Source organism: Poecile atricapillus, chromosome 1 (assembly GCF_030490865.1).
Source record: "Poecile atricapillus isolate bPoeAtr1 chromosome 1, bPoeAtr1.hap1, whole genome shotgun sequence".
NCBI classification, from domain to species: Eukaryota; Metazoa; Chordata; class Aves; order Passeriformes; family Paridae; genus Poecile; species Poecile atricapillus.
This window is the reverse complement of record NC_081249.1, coordinates 63164007-63179670: the sequence shown is the minus strand read 5'-3', so window position 1 is coordinate 63179670 and position 15664 is coordinate 63164007. Positions and strand designations below refer to the sequence as shown.

General features: G+C 40.4%; 1 protein-coding gene across 1 annotated transcript in view; it reads left to right on the top strand.

Annotated features, from left to right (window-relative positions):
* The first annotated feature begins 1506 nt into the window (after positions 1-1506).
* Positions 1507-15664, top strand: part of LOC131577135 (uncharacterized) — a 47664-nt gene continuing 33506 nt past the window's right edge. Inside the window, exon 1 of the mRNA XM_058834614.1 lies at positions 1507-1755. Coding sequence (XP_058690597.1) covers positions 1507-1755 — 249 coding nt within the window. The remainder of the gene's footprint in view (positions 1756-15664) is intronic.

Sequence of the window (15664 nt, the reverse complement as noted above, 5' to 3'; positions counted from 1 at the left end):
GCTGGTAAGATTTTAGAGAACTGGAAAGGGTAGAAGAATTAGCCCAGCCAGATGTAGCTACTCTCTGACTCAGGAGAAGATTTTCAATATTATTAGAACATGCCTGAATTAACAGAGCTACTCAAAAATTACTCACAGCTCATACTGTATCTTGATCTGTACAAATAATCTGTTCTTCAGTCCCTTGCCAAACAAATAACAATGAACAGGAACAAAACCATTTTGACTCAAAAATTATTAAAGTGCAATTTAATTCGTGTACTTAAAGTTAGGTACTTTTATAAATAAAATACCATTTTGGAAACAAAAATATCACTTTATTTAGAAAACAACCTTTAAAAAATTTTAAAGGAATCAGCTGTTTTTCAGCCAAAATAATTTGATGAGATCAACAAAATTTTGCCAGTAGCTTCAATAATCCAAATCTGCATTTTAAAATTTTTTTCATATATATTGAAAGACCAAAACATTTCCCTCAGCCCTGGATGCAGGTTTAGTCCTAAAAGATGCCCATTTTTCACCTCCCTGTGTTGGATGTGGCATATTTTTCTTTACTTGTTCTTTATAGCTTTCATGATATTAGGGAATTTGAATAGTAAACACTGAAAAGAAAAGCTTGCTATTTGTTATCTGATCTTTAATCCCAGCTTTCCCCTATGTACATTTTGTCTAGGGAGCTATGTTTTTCAAAAACATAAGGGAAACTCATCTGCTAATCTGTCAACAAGCCATTCATCTGTAATGTCTGCTCTACATTTGTTTTGCTATGTCACTATGCACCGAATGTTTGATGCAGATGTTTTGACACAAGTAGTAGAGCAAAATGAAATTTGTTGTTTCCTGACACCACCATCCTCAAAAGATTTATTTAAACAAGAAAATCTGGCCTAATTTTTAAAAATAAGAGTACTCCATGACGATGTGTGACTTCCCAATACCTCATAAAAAGATAGAGAAGAATGATTTTGCTCTGATTTTCACATTTATGGTGGAATCCAATGCACAGCTTCTGTTAAAGAAAAGTAGAAAAGTTAGTTTGCAACAGGCACCTCCCAGATGAGAACTAGTCCAAACACTCAAAGCCAGAACTGAAACACTCCTGTCTGTTCCCATATGTTGCACCAGTAATTGTGCCAGACATCTCACCACCTGAGAACGGATGGAAAGACATCTGCTTCCTTTCAGACAGCACCTTACACCAAGCCCTGGGCTCCTGCTCACTCAGTCCACTTTCTTTAACTGCTTCCACTTTAGGAGAGGGGAAGAAATAAAAACCAAATCCCTCTTTCCAGCAAATATTACATGGGCAGTGTGACTCATGTAGAAATCGTTGGTAGGACACTCAAACCCAAAGTTTTAGGTTCAGATCACATTGCCAACAGGTCAGTATATATTTTAAGAGATATGTAAAGGCATAGGAAGCCAGATCACCTGGGTTTAGGCTGGGTGGCTGGATAACCCGATGCGGTCTTTATTTGAGACACCCTAATTATGTAGGAACGGGCCATGGCCACATCACCTGCTAGTGGGATCCTGGTATTTGCATGCACTGTGGAAGGGGTGGATGGCTGCATGTGCCTGACCCAAGACACCAAGCCAGCCTGTCTTCTTCCCTTCCGTGTAGTTCCCAAGGCAAAAGCCACATCTGAGGACTGTGCTCGGGAGTCAGCACTAACAGCAGGGTTGGCAGGTGGGTTGGAACTCAAGAACAAACTCAGACTCCCTGCTTATGTGTTTGCACAGGCACATCATAAGGTTAGTTCGTCCCACTGAATTTTACTTATGGGCCCCTTAAAGTCACTGGGTTGAGACAGGCTCCCCCTGGGAGCAATGCTTTGCTTTAGGGCCTAAATTTAAAGCAGACCACATCCGAAAGCACCTCTTTCTCTGCAGGCTCTTGAAAACCCCTGCCAGCTGTCTAAGACCTGTTGCCTAAATGTAGACAGAATCAGCTCAGCCATTGTGCCAGCACTAGTAATACATATATATATGTGTGTGTATGTATGTATGTATGTGCATTTCTAACCATCTTCACACAAAGGATCTTCAAAAATATTTTGTTTTAAATTTACAGTGGAGAGAACTATGTCACAGTGACACTAGGAAGCCTAAACGAGGTGCCCTCAGAAGCCGTAGAGGAATGAGCCTCTAGGCATGAGCAAACCCTCAACCTGTAGAGACATAAAATGAATTCACAACTGTGAAGATGATGCCACTTGGACTACTTCCAGAGGCATGAGGACCATCATAAATTACCATGTGGCTGCCAGCCAAGAGCTTGCAGCTGAGGCAGGTTTTCTGCTATCCAGCTGGGAGGATGAAGCACATCAGGAGAGGCAGGCTGGAAGCCAGGGAAACAAGGAGAAAAAAGCAGGAGAGCAAAGGACTAGTGACTTCTAGCACTGAGTCTCATTGTATGACTAGATTCAGTAGCTAGAAAATGTAGCAGTACTTTTGCTACTTTATACCGCTTCATCCTCTGATCCAGATCACCTTTTCAAGTCATTGCGTCTCTGCATTTCTGTAAGCATAGCCATGCTTGACTCTATCCTATTTTCATATTCTATTTTTACAGTGTGCTCATCACATGAAAAAAAAGTTACTATTAAGCCAAAAAGCCATTTTCTGGAACCACCATGTGAGAGCTGCAGAGAATGAGACTGCCTTTCTTTCCTTCTTTTTGAGCTAGGTGACTACAAGGATGGAGAGCAATATGCCTCTTGAGAGGAACTACTCAAGAGATTTTACTCCTAAAAATATGAGACCTTGCAGGAAGAACTACCAGCTTTCTAGCTGCCTAATGTGCTCTCGTGCCAGCTGAGCACATATTTGCATATGAGCACATATATGATTAATATGTATGATACACAAGTGCTGATAATACCAAATAAGTCCATCCTCTTCATACAACTGTTATTATTGCAGCTTATCCAAGAAGTGTACATTAACAGGGGAAGGCACCATGATTATCTGAAATGTGATAGCAAGCACAGCTTTTCTGTTCAGGGGTTTTTAGTTATTTCCCCATCCCTAAATCTGCTCATGTAATTTTGGAGAGCTCTGTGGATTTTCAGTTCCCTGTCACACTGCACAGCCAGTTTAAGGTAGCAAAACTAACAAAGTGCTCTGGCTGCTCCAGCCATTTCAGTCTGAGAATGATTTGGTTTCAAATCAGAAAAATCAACACACATCCAATAAAGAAAACCATCCATGTGACTGCTAAATAACTTAAAGAGGAAATTAAGAACTAGCAGATGGCACAAGAAGTTGTATATGGCTTCATAAGCACCAATTTATCTGCCTAACTTTCCCAAAATTTTTAAAGACACCAATCATGTAAATCAAGATGAAGTTGTTCTGTGCAAAACAGCCCTTTCCTGGATGTGTTTTAAGTTTGAACTGCTTGAATTGCTTTGCATCTCTGGGGCTTGTCTGGGGAGGAAGTATTAATGCCCAGGAATAAAACCCAGTGTGCAGGTGCACTTTCAGCAGTTTAGAGAGTGGCTGTGCATGGCACAATGCTTTTCTATGGGCCAAACAATGCTGATCTTTTTTCCTATTCCATGCTGCATTCTAGACTCCTGTGTCATCCTCTGACATGTCTTTCAGCACTTCACCTCCCCATGGAAAACTGCATTTGCAGTCCTTTTTCAGTGGCTGCTGCCCAGAATTCATTCCATTTCAATATTTCCTCCCCATGCATCAGTGGGTCCCAAGGGTAATCCTTCTACATCCATGGGTCCAAGGAGTTTTTAATTCTTCTGACTGAATGGCTGAATCTACTTTTGGGTTTCAGTTTGGGTTGGGAGCATGCTTTGAAGTGAATCTCCAGGCTGTCCCCACATAATGTGCTTTGGTTCACATCACAGAATGGGCTCAGAGCACATGAACTGGATTCCTTCCCAACAAAGCTTGCAGAAATTGTGCCTGTGGAGTCAACCTGCTCCATCAGCCAGTGGGTGTGCTGTGAATGGCCCAGACTAGAGCTAGCGTGGGGTAAACTTCCCTGGAGCATGCCTGGTGTGGATGTCAGGACCTCAGCCACAACTCTTTTGCTTTACAAACCTCCTGTCGATCTGCACTGCCTACTAATACAGATAGCGTCAGCAAATGCTATAGGAAGTCTAGGCTAAATTCTGAGCCTAAAATCTTTTAAATGGGTGTAAAAAAACTTTCTTAAAGCAATAGAAAAGACATCTGGCTGTTGATATATAAACATCTTATCTTTGTGAGAATACAGTTAACCTGCAATACAAGCGTTCCCAGAAGCACAGCTTATTTCTGGTGTAACCTGAGTTTACATTTGGTCTTTTACTAGTATAAATATTTTAGTAAAACAGGCCAGATCACAACTGGCACAGTTCTTATGGTAAACTTTTAAGTCTAAACTGTTTTCAGAGTGAGTGAGATTCAGTCCTTCATCCACAGTCTAAGGACTGGCATGAGACCACTGCAAAACTGAAGCCAGAGATCAAGGCTGGGCAGAACATCAGAAAGATGCTCCTCACTTGAGGAGAGACAAATCTGTGACCCTTCCTAAAACTACAGCAATTACAGAACAGGTGATCTGTATGCTAAAATTTTAGGTGTAAATGTTACTCTCCTAAGAGCTAGTAGAAAACCCAGCATGGAGAAAATTCCCCCTTTGCCTTTGGGGAAACCAGTAAGTGTGATAATTCTGCAATATTAGCATGTAATGAAATATTCACTTGTAAGACACAAGAAACATGTTGTCATGTACAACATTTTGGGTTGGGTCTGCTTACCTTTTCACTGGTTTTATGCAGATGTTATGCTAGCCTACTATAATTCAGCTACTTGCAAGTGTTAGGTCTGGCTTCTTAGGTGTACAGATATTTCAAAAGGCATGAGGCCAGTGGGTAAACAGTTTTACTGAAGGATAACACTGATCTCTTTGAAACATAATGTGCTTCATCCCATTTCTGTTTTAGAATGAAAGTTACAAAGAAAATTAAAGAAACACCTCCATCTCCATTTTCAGGAAAATATTTTACATGATATGACACCATTGGGAACTGGCAACTCCCTCTGTTCAAATCCATCAATCCAATACCTTTTCAAAATCATTCCCTGTATTACTGCCACCACGTCTTCTATTCCAAGCAACTAAGGCTTTGATCTAAGAACAAATTCCCCTTGAAAAATCCAGCTGTTAATGTGTAAGCTCATATGTTGATGATGTGCTTGAACACTTTCCTAAACTCGTCCCTGGAACTGGTGGAAGATGACATAGAAAGTCCAGTGCATTCATTTCTAGAGCAGATGTCCTCATTGCACACATTAACATGCATAGTTCCCCATCAGCACCGTTCACACAAATTGATTCTTCACTTCGGTATCATAATTTATGCCAGTGCTCCTACAAGCCCCTGGCCAGTAACCTTCCTTTGTTCAGACCAGCAAAATCTGCTTAAAATTTTGATTTGCCAAGTCAAAGGACTGAAATAATAACTGCTGGTCATCTGCACTGTACAAATAAAGAAGATCAAAATGCCACATAGAATAAAATGAACTGTGCATGCCTCAAAAGCAATACCCAAAACACTTGGAGGATGCTTGCTCTACTGAAAATTACTGTGCATTTCCAATATATTTTCAAGCAGACAGAGGGTGTATGTAAATGTAATTTACTGATGGAAACTCATTTAGCTGTTTTGCTAGGGGTGAATTGCAGTGAATACTGCAGAAGACTTCTGAATTTTGAAATAACTTTCATATAACTTTGAGGCTGCTGAGAGGGCCTTGTCTGCTGTAACAACTTTATACAGTGAGTTTGCACCTCCTTATATGCTTTTTTTTGTATTATTATTATTATGAATGATTCGTGTTTTGATGATTTCAAAAAGCTCCAGGAATGGTCTAGGACCCCATTATGTGAGGATTATACAGGCACAGAGGAACATGCACAGCAGTGTTAAAAGTAATCCGCAAGTTGCACTTTGTCTGAGTATGCTGTATTTGAAGATTACTTTGTAAGCATTTTTTCCAAGCATCTACCACTTGGATAATGCACTGAAATACCTTTGGGGAGTCTCTGCATGACAACATGCATTCGTGTTAGACACAGTAAATTTAAAGCTCTCTCCCATATTACACAATAGTATTAGGCCCTTTGAGTCCTGTTAAAATGAAAATGTCTTGGGACTGTTGTACTTCTGCTAAGCATATTTTAAAACCTAAATGAAATAAAATTATGTCATAAACTACATACTCTTATAATTTAATTATGTAGTTGTGGTACATTAAACTATGAGCAGGATTTCTAAAAAAATCGGACTCAGAAATAATTCACCATTTATGATTCACTCTAACATGTTTTATCGTTAGCAGTGCAGATCAAAGAAAGAACATGGAGAAAAGCTGGAGAGTGTTTCTCTGCACACTAGAATGAGAGTTTTGTGAACATAAAGCACAAGAGAAGCCTCTTTATTTAGATGCCTATTTAGTAGCTGAGTCACGTACATATTGTTGGACATGAAGGAAAGTTTTAGAACAGCCTCACAAAATCTTACCTCCCTGGGGTATTTTTTTTAATTGAAAATATCAGCAGTGTTTTCATTATCATAGCAAAGGAAAGGCAATGAGTTCTGTACCTTGGCTGGCTTATGACCATGATAATTTTGCAGAAATGCTTTAGGATAACATATCAAACAGAAAACAAGTAATTTACTAGCTCTCCCAATTTTTACTCAAGTATGTGCCTGCAGTGCTGTCTGCCAGCATGTCTGAGCCCTTCTCTGCCTCATATGTGCGTTTCCCCTGCACGAGAGGCAGCAGTGCCATTGCACACATCACCAGCACAGAGAGACAGACAAAGCACAACAGCATGGGGTGCCAAGAGCCATACCTGCACCCAGAACAAGGACAGGAATCTCCATTCCTTCCACTGTCTTCCTCCTCTTGCCAGGTGTCATCCTCCCAGAAAAGGGTGAACGTCCTCAGTGTGGGGGCAGTGCCTGCCTCCCCTCCAATGCCTCGGTGAGAGGATGGGGCTGCAGCAGCAGGGAGAGAAACCAGCTCCAGCTCAAAATGTTGAGGGCTCCTGTCAGTGAGGCATGGGGAATGAGGGGCCAAGAACACCTGTTAGGATGCTGAAGTTCCCAGGATCCTGTCCCCACAGTGGGTCCCATCCAAAAAGACCCTGACTCAGCTGGGTGGGATGCTGCCAGACTAATCAAAAGGCATCGTAGTTGTAATAATAGTTGTAATAAGACCTTCAAGGACTCAGGCCAACCAGAGCAGTGACTCCTGCAGGGACAGGGTGAAACTTCTTTCACCATGGGACATCTGAGTCTGCAGCTTTTCCTATCCCATCTCGGTCACCCAGGGGACTTGGTCTGCATGGACACTTCAAGATGTGGAAGCCCTGAGGATTTATACAGGTGGATGATGGCAGATTAACCTTTATTATGTGCTCCTTTTGTAATAACACTTAATGCACCCTTTGTCTTCCTGACCACTAATAAGCAGGGAGCTAATGCTGACTCTCTCTTGAGAGGCAGAAGTTAGGTACAGACATTTTGTTGTACACGTGTACATAGCTCATTTTTCCTCTTGTGCCTCACCTTGCAGTGAATTCCTGGTCCTTGTGTGTCTGCTCTTCTGCAAGCATTGCCTTTTTCATGACTCAGTCACCCACATTTTAAAATCTTGAAGCAAGTCTTCTCAGTTACCTTTAGTTTTACTATCCTATATAATCTTTAATCACTCATAAATGTTGATACCCTGTACTATACCTTTTATTAAGTCATTTATGAAGATGATGATCTACACAAGTGTCTATGGATACCTTCAGATAGTCTTTCTCCATTGTGTAAATAAATAATTTTCTCATTGTCATCTTTCTCAACTTTTAATCAAACTTCAATCTGGGTCTGCACTTGATTCCATTACAGCTTTGAGAGTCAAGAATTAAGGTTTTTGAAAAATTCAATCCACTATTTTAACCATACGGGATTTACCTGCTGCCTGCCTGTGGGCAAGAGACCCTAAATTTTAGGTTTGGCTCTAGCCAGAGTCTTGAAAGAAACTGCACATTTAAAGCAAATGTTTTTAAATTTTCTGTCTTCATATGGTCCCTGGGGGAAACATAACAATAAACAAGAAAAGCAAAATTTTCTCTTTGGCCTGAAGAATGACTCTCAACTTTACATGTGCCAAGTTTTGTGAACAAGTTTATTCTCCCAGTTATGTCAGCATGCAGCATAGATGTCTAGTTACCTGATTTGTGGGGGTAATCGGGTACTCAAATGACCTAAACTGTGCAATTACTGGTGCTGGCAGATTACATATGGAAAACTAAGACCAGGCCATAAAAATTTGATCTATTGTGTCCATAGTCATAATAAAACCGTTATGGTTGGTGATTGATTATAGGAATATTAAAATGCAGAAAAAGAAAATAAAAGCTGCTTTAAATTGCATTGTATTCTCGTGTTCAGGGAAAAAATGATTGCTGTTATCTTGACATGTTTATCACTCTGAGGCTGAGCCAGTCGCTATCGTGTGAGTTCATTCTGTCCCAAAGCTGACAAATTCTATCATGTACTATAAAATTCATTATGGCTCACTTTTGCAGCTGCAATAAAACAGGAAAGAAAATACAGTAATTATTTATATTTAGGACTTTAGTCCTAATACACATCCAGCAAAACTGACTTGAAAGTTTAGACAGAAAACAGGGTAGATCCTCAACCTGGATGCACAGATTTTAATCCAGAATTGGTCTCAATGGCAAGCATTGATATTTGTGTAAGAAAAAGAGCAAAGAGAAACAGAGGCAATATATTGACATTGTATATTGCTGATCTCAATTGTTTGCCAGGGACTCCTCTGTAATTTTTTTAGCATTTTTACTTCTTTCTTTTGGAGGGAGCCTTGGAGGCCTGAAAGTGTCCCCTGGCTGCACCTCTTATGTGAATTTTCTCGCCGTAGCACATTATGCAGCTACTCTTTCTGCAGAAGTTTTCTCCCTTGGGGCCTTCTTCCCTGAGCACTGTTCCGTGGATATGTGCAGGTTGCTGCCACACCACCAGTGTCATGCTCAAACCCCTGTCCCCCAGATGTCCCCATAACCTGACACAGATGTATGGCTGGGTTGTGCTCCAGCCACTCCCTCACCAAAGAACACCAGCGTACATTTGGGTACTTCAGCCAGGGGTAGGACAAATTGGCTTTAGAGATGTCCAATCCTTGTACATTTTCCCTGTATACATGCATGAATTCAGTGGTATGGTCAATCATACCAACAACAACTCCTACTTTTGTGGAAATGATGTGGGGTTTGTTGTATGCCTCAGTTATGCTCCTCAACCAGGACCAGATGTACATCATCTTGGTGTCAATTTGCACCTTCCCTTAACAGCCTGCTGCCAGACTCCCACCCTTTAGACTGAGGGACTGAAACAGTTGAGCAATCTCACATACCCCACTTTTAGCTTTTTTCCTCATTCATCGTGCTTGAAAATGCTTGAAATATCTCCTGGGTTTGATCACAGAACCTAAATCAGGAATATTTTCCATTCCTCATTTAGCTTTCACAGAAAAAAAAGTCAGATCAAAACTGTAACATGGCTATGGACACCTGCAGCATTAGAAGATACAGATGGCCTTTGCTTGCCTTTATAAATACACAGGTGTGCTTCATGAAGTGGGAACTATGGGTTTCATCTGTTTTTCTCAGTTCAGGATGCTGTCATTTCCAACCTCTAAAAGCATGCCAAACTAAGAGTGAAGATAAATACACAACATTGAGCTACAACAAGGGACTTCAGGGCCCATCCCAACACTTCACACCAGCGTCTCCATGGACTCACATCCCATTGAGGATGATGACATGAGGACTGGTTTGGTCAGATGACCAAATTTGGCACCATGCAGGATCAGTCATGGGAGGCCATCCTTGGAAGACCCAATCTCATTTATGATGGGCTGGAAAAATATAAGACAAATATTGTACTCAGGAAACTTCTTCCATGCTTAACCACACCCTCCAGGGGATTCACCAAAGCCTATATCAGTCAAATTCTCTTAAAGCCGCCTTTCATGGCTGATGTTAACTCTCCATGAACACTACCAGTTCAGGAGCCTGAGCACCAAGAAATGTGTAGGCTGAGTTAATACATTGCCACAAATTACTGAAGGTTCATCTGAAAAATAGAAACAAAACCCACCTCAGGAGAAATAAAGACTTTTACAGCCTAATGCATCAAGCGATGCCAGGAAACCTAGCAAGGATCAGCTCCCAGCATCTCATCCAGTAACCATTTGTTCAGAACAGCTTTTAAGCAGAGCAAAACAAAAAGTACTTCTATACTCTTTTCCCTTTTTTTTCTGGGAGCCTCAGGAATATAATCACATGAAATGCTTCAGCACTGATTGGCAAGTTTCTGTATTGATTGGCTTCAGAGGCTGATTAGATAAGACAGAGTCAACTAATGAGAGCCACTACAAAAATCTACTAGAGTGTTATCCGCAGAGATTAACTACCCAAACTCCCAAGCCAGTCTATTTAGTTGATCTTTTATCTAAACATACCCTGATATTGTTGACAGTATTGTGCACAAACAAAACATGGGAAACTAACAAAAGGGCTTTGTTAAAAAAAGGTAACTACTGTCATGGAGAGAAAAGAAAGCAAATAGCCTGGACTTTAAACCCAGAAGTAAGAATTGGGAGACTGGAATTAACACCTGCCATCTCTTATCTTTAATTCAAACTCTCCTTCACCCTCAAAACATAAAAAGTAAACACTAGGATAGTTTTGTTAAATGCCTCATATCCCATCATACTGACCACATAGCCATAACCTCCTCCAGAGGAGCAGCTGGATATTGGATGCCCTGTCTAGAAAAAATGCTTTTCTTAAGCTGTGTGCTCTTCTTATCTTCCTTCTTTTCACTTTGTCGTGTTATTTTTTAGCTATTGTACTGGATCTGCCTGAAGCCCTCCCTCAGTTTTCACACAGCTCTTTTGGAAGTGAAAAATCTTGCTGACTCGGTAGGGATTTTGGCTGATTAAAACCCAAGTAAGGGAGGCAGGGCAAAGCGCAGAGTTTGTGCTTCAGCCTTTCCCTGCTCAGTCCTGCTTAGCTTTGGGACCCACCATTCCAAATCTCTGTATTTCCCATAGAGTGGAAATACCAGTTGTTGGAAGTGATTTGCGGGTATACAGGACATGAGGGGAACGTCCTGTGATACATGACCTGTTGGGATCTGTCAGATGCACAGCACTCATTTAAGGCAGATGTCCAGGAAAGAATCCAGCCCAGCCTTGGGCTTGCACATCAACCTGAAATAAATAATAAGTCTAAAGAGGAAAAAAGGAGTTTGAACACACTGTGTGCTCTGAATTTCCTCAGAGGGGTTCGCCTGGGAAAAGCAAAAAGCATTCCTCACCCTGCTCTGGCTCACACTGACAGGAGGTTAAGCTGCAGGGATGTTCCAGTATACTGAACTAGGCAAGGGGTTTTCAGAGCTGTTATCTATTTTAAAATAAACATTCCAGTGTGTATTGTTATCATATTTTGTCGTGCTCTCATAATTTAGGAAAAATAAATAAATAAAGGCTTCTGAATATCAGTTTCAAGGGGTATTTGTAAAGAATCTGGCTCACATACAAAAGAAGAAGTTATTTTTTTTCTGTTCACTCTTCTACTCAGCTTTTTATCTAAAAACAACTTTAGATCCCAAGAATACAACTGCTCCTTGAGACTCATGCAAAAGACTTATTAGTAAGCATACATGGCAAGGCAGATGGAAGCCACATCTATTATTCTTCCTTTAGGGTTGTCATTGCACAAAATAAAGGTCTCTCACCTAATATCTTAAGCCTAGAAAGTCCAAACTACTGAAGAAAAATTTCAAATTATTTCAGGCAGTCTTTCCCTTCAATTATGATACTGATTGCCAAAAAATACAGTTTTCTGTGCATCCCGGAATCTGCTCACAGGCCTTATGGCACCAGATCTGGAATGCTGATGCTCCCTGCAGAGCTCACACAGTACAGTCATGGTTTGGGTTTTTATGGAGATTAAGTAGTATATGAATTCCTTAGATAAAAAAGCAGCAGCAAAGCTGAGTGAACTTCGACTGTCTCAAAACAAGAATGCCAGGAAACAACCAACTGGCTGTGTAAGAGCTTCCTACCCTTGGCCACTGCTAAAATCCAGGTAGCTGAGCAGATAAGCAGAGCTTTGTTACCATTTAGTTCTTAGTAAAGCAGCAGTACACATTCAAAGCTGTTGTTATCTTAACAATCCTGTAATAAAAGTTCTGCCTTCCAAGGCAGTGCAAAGGTTATCAGCTTGTTTCTGAAACACAAATTCACTATAAATCTTCAAGAGAGCTGGAACAACTGAGGTGCCACTTTTGCAGGTGCCGAGGGGAGAGGAGAGCTGGTCTCCAGAATACAAAGCAGCTAGTGAAGGGGCCAAAGTCCAGTCTCACGTTCCCTTCAGAGGGAAAAATGTTGACTTACGTGAACCATTTCACATAAGTTATCATGTCAAAAGCAGAAAGCCTATTGGAAATCTCAGGGATTTGTATCTCCGCTTGGATATCTCTCGGACTTGAAAATGGGAGCTCCTTTGGGGGATCATGTACAGATAAGTCACTAATGTTATCCTCTGTTTTGGTCTTCATTTTGTTCTCTCCTACCTAGAGGATGGGCAAGCTTTCAAGGGCTTAGAGACTAGGCAGGGGTAAAGAAAAGAAGTGTCCAAGTGCTAAGAGGACTTCATAAATCAGTATGTAGATTTGCTTACTCACTATGATGTTTTGCTAGGAGCTGGGAAATTCCGAATACATGCAAACAGTTGTGTACTCTTGAGTCCTTTAGGAAAACCTGTCCCTTAACACTGTGTAATTGTTGACTGTTTTATAATTATTTTAATTATATTTTAAATTGTGACTAATGAAAAAATCCTAAGGATTTCCTTGGCCACTGAACTTTGAAGGCTGCTACATTTTTTTCTAATTACTTATTTACATCTAACTTGCAAGATTTCAGTTATCTGCATATGATTTATTAATGAGACAAAAAAAAATTTAAGTGAAACCCAAGAATTTATAATATAGTTTCTCTAAAATATAAAGCAATTGGTTAAACACTCAAGGACTTTGCACCTTCAATATGGATGAGTCAGTTCTAACACAATGCATTAGCAAAGATTAGTTTCATATGCTAAAACTGAGTCACACACTACAAAAATGAAAAACACCCTATATTTTGTGTCCAGGAGTGCTTCACATCCTGAATTGGACAGAACAAATGAAGACGAGAGTCTGTCTGCAATCTTTACTCAAAAGAAACAGAGCTGAAGTTGAAATTGGCTCAGCAGATAGCAGCTAGTAGTAGGAGAATGGGAATTACATCAGGTCATATTTAAACCATGTATCCCATGATGAATTTATTCACAGCCAACAAAAACAAGATTCTAACATTTTGTTCTCATATAGGCTGTGTGCTTTAAGGGAGACTAAAAATCCATCTTTTGAAGAAGAAAAGCACCACTGGACTTTGTTTTCCTTCCAGACCTGCATTCTTGCCTTAAAGCAATTGTATTCATTGACCCATATTCATGAGTTGCTTCATTTGGGCACACTGGGAAAAAAAAATTAACACTTCTGCTACTGAGTGTGCCCTTTCTATGTGGAAAATCATTAAAACCTCAGAGATATTTCAGGTCTGATGGGAGGTGTCTTTCACTAAGTTTAATCAAATCAAACATATGAGGAAATGTTGACAGAATGTTTCTCAGCTGTAAATTACCTACAAATGTGAAATTGTTCTGTGTTAATGGTGCTGCTTAAAAAAATATTTACTGATGATTTATCTCCTGAAGTCACGTAAGTAATGATTCTGTTTCCCTCATTTCTGCATCCTCTTTGTAAAATAAAATATCTTCCCTGGGAACTTCTGCTGTAGTGAATCCTGTCTTTTCTTACAACTATTTTTGTTTATATCTCTGTTCATTGACACACTTTGATTCTCACTGGAAATAATTAAATCAACATTTGATTATGTGTTCTCTTTGCATCTAGTATAGACCTCATATATATAAAAGATACAATGGAGACACATTTGTGTGCATCCTGCTTGCTGTATTCAAATACAATGATTGAGGTGGACTACCACTGTGATGTGCAGCTGTGTGGGTATCTCTTGCAGGAGATGATAGAACAAGGGGAGATGGCTTCAAACTGAAAGACAGCAAGTTTAGATTAGATATTAGGAAGAAATTGTTTACTGTACGGGTGGTGAGGTACTGGAAGAGTTTGTTCAGAGAAGCTGTGGATGCCCCTTCCCTGGCAGTGTTCAAGGCCAGGTTAGATGGGAGTTTGAGCAACCTGGGCTAGTGGAAGTTGTCTCTGCTCATGGCAGGGGCATTGAAACTAGGTAATCTTTAAGGTCCCTTCCAACCTAAACCATTATATGATTCCACCTTTGCTCTTAGACTGATTCTGGAGCTAAACTGCTCAGATGAGAAGTAAAAGTTGGGCTTTATGTATTATAATGCTGTAAAGTGAAAAAAAAAGGAAAATCAGTGTGGACTTTAATCATGGTGTGGAGGTTTTGATTGAGAACAACTTGTTTTGATAAGCAAAAAGGAATTTCTTTAGCACGTCCTATTCCAGAATGGGCTTGCAAGACAGGAGTTAGCCTGAATAAATTTGCTCAGCATGACCAGCAATTTTTCTGGAGCAACATGAACACTTCTGGCATTAGAGGCTTTATAAAAGCACCCAACAATCAAAGTAAAATGCAAAAATCACATCAGTCAATCTTTTGCATTTAGACTGCTAAGGGTATGGAATATTTCAGACTCTGTCTGAATCTCTGAGTATTTGCCTAATTTTTGCTGAGTTCTTTCTGGAGCAAATTCTGTTTGCACAAGAACAGAGTTCTTATGTCAGCTGTGCACACCGCACACACAGCTGCATATCCCACCTCTGCAGGGGCAGGCTGCCAGCAAGCACCTGAAGATGTAGCTCTGTCTTTCTACACCTATTTCTGTATTTTATTAATAATGTTGTGCTGTGGCCAACAAAATGAGAAACACAACTTTGACGGCTAGTCATCTGATGGAATTCAGGTTAAACCCTTTGCAGCTTCTGAGGCAAGAGAGAAAAGGATAGTCTCACAGCTCAGGCTGTTGAACTCAACTTTAAAAATCTATACCCTGCTGCTAAATGCAGGTTTTCTGTGCAATGTCAAATTAATGAGATCAAACCTGTCACTCAAGTTCACTAATGACTTGCACTTTTTTTCCTGCACGTATAGTTTGGTAATCAGAAGTCCAAAACGTTAAGCACTCACAAATGCAAATGAAGCCAGTGGAAAGATGCCTGGATAAAGCTGTACTATGTCATGCTGGCCACAGCAAAGATAGGCTGGAGAACACATTGCAGAAGACATGGAGTCACATCTCGACTAGTGGGGGTGAAACAGCTCACACAAAAGCAGTTTTTTCTTCTGAGGAAGGCAGCCAAAGGAAAGAGTCGTCACCTGATCCAAGGGGCATCACCACCAGTGACCAACATTAGAGGCAGTAATTGATTTTGCAAGAGCAGCAAAGACCTTTTAATCTGCTTTTAATACACCGCGGCCTCAGTGCATTTGAGTCCATCACCTGAGTATTTCT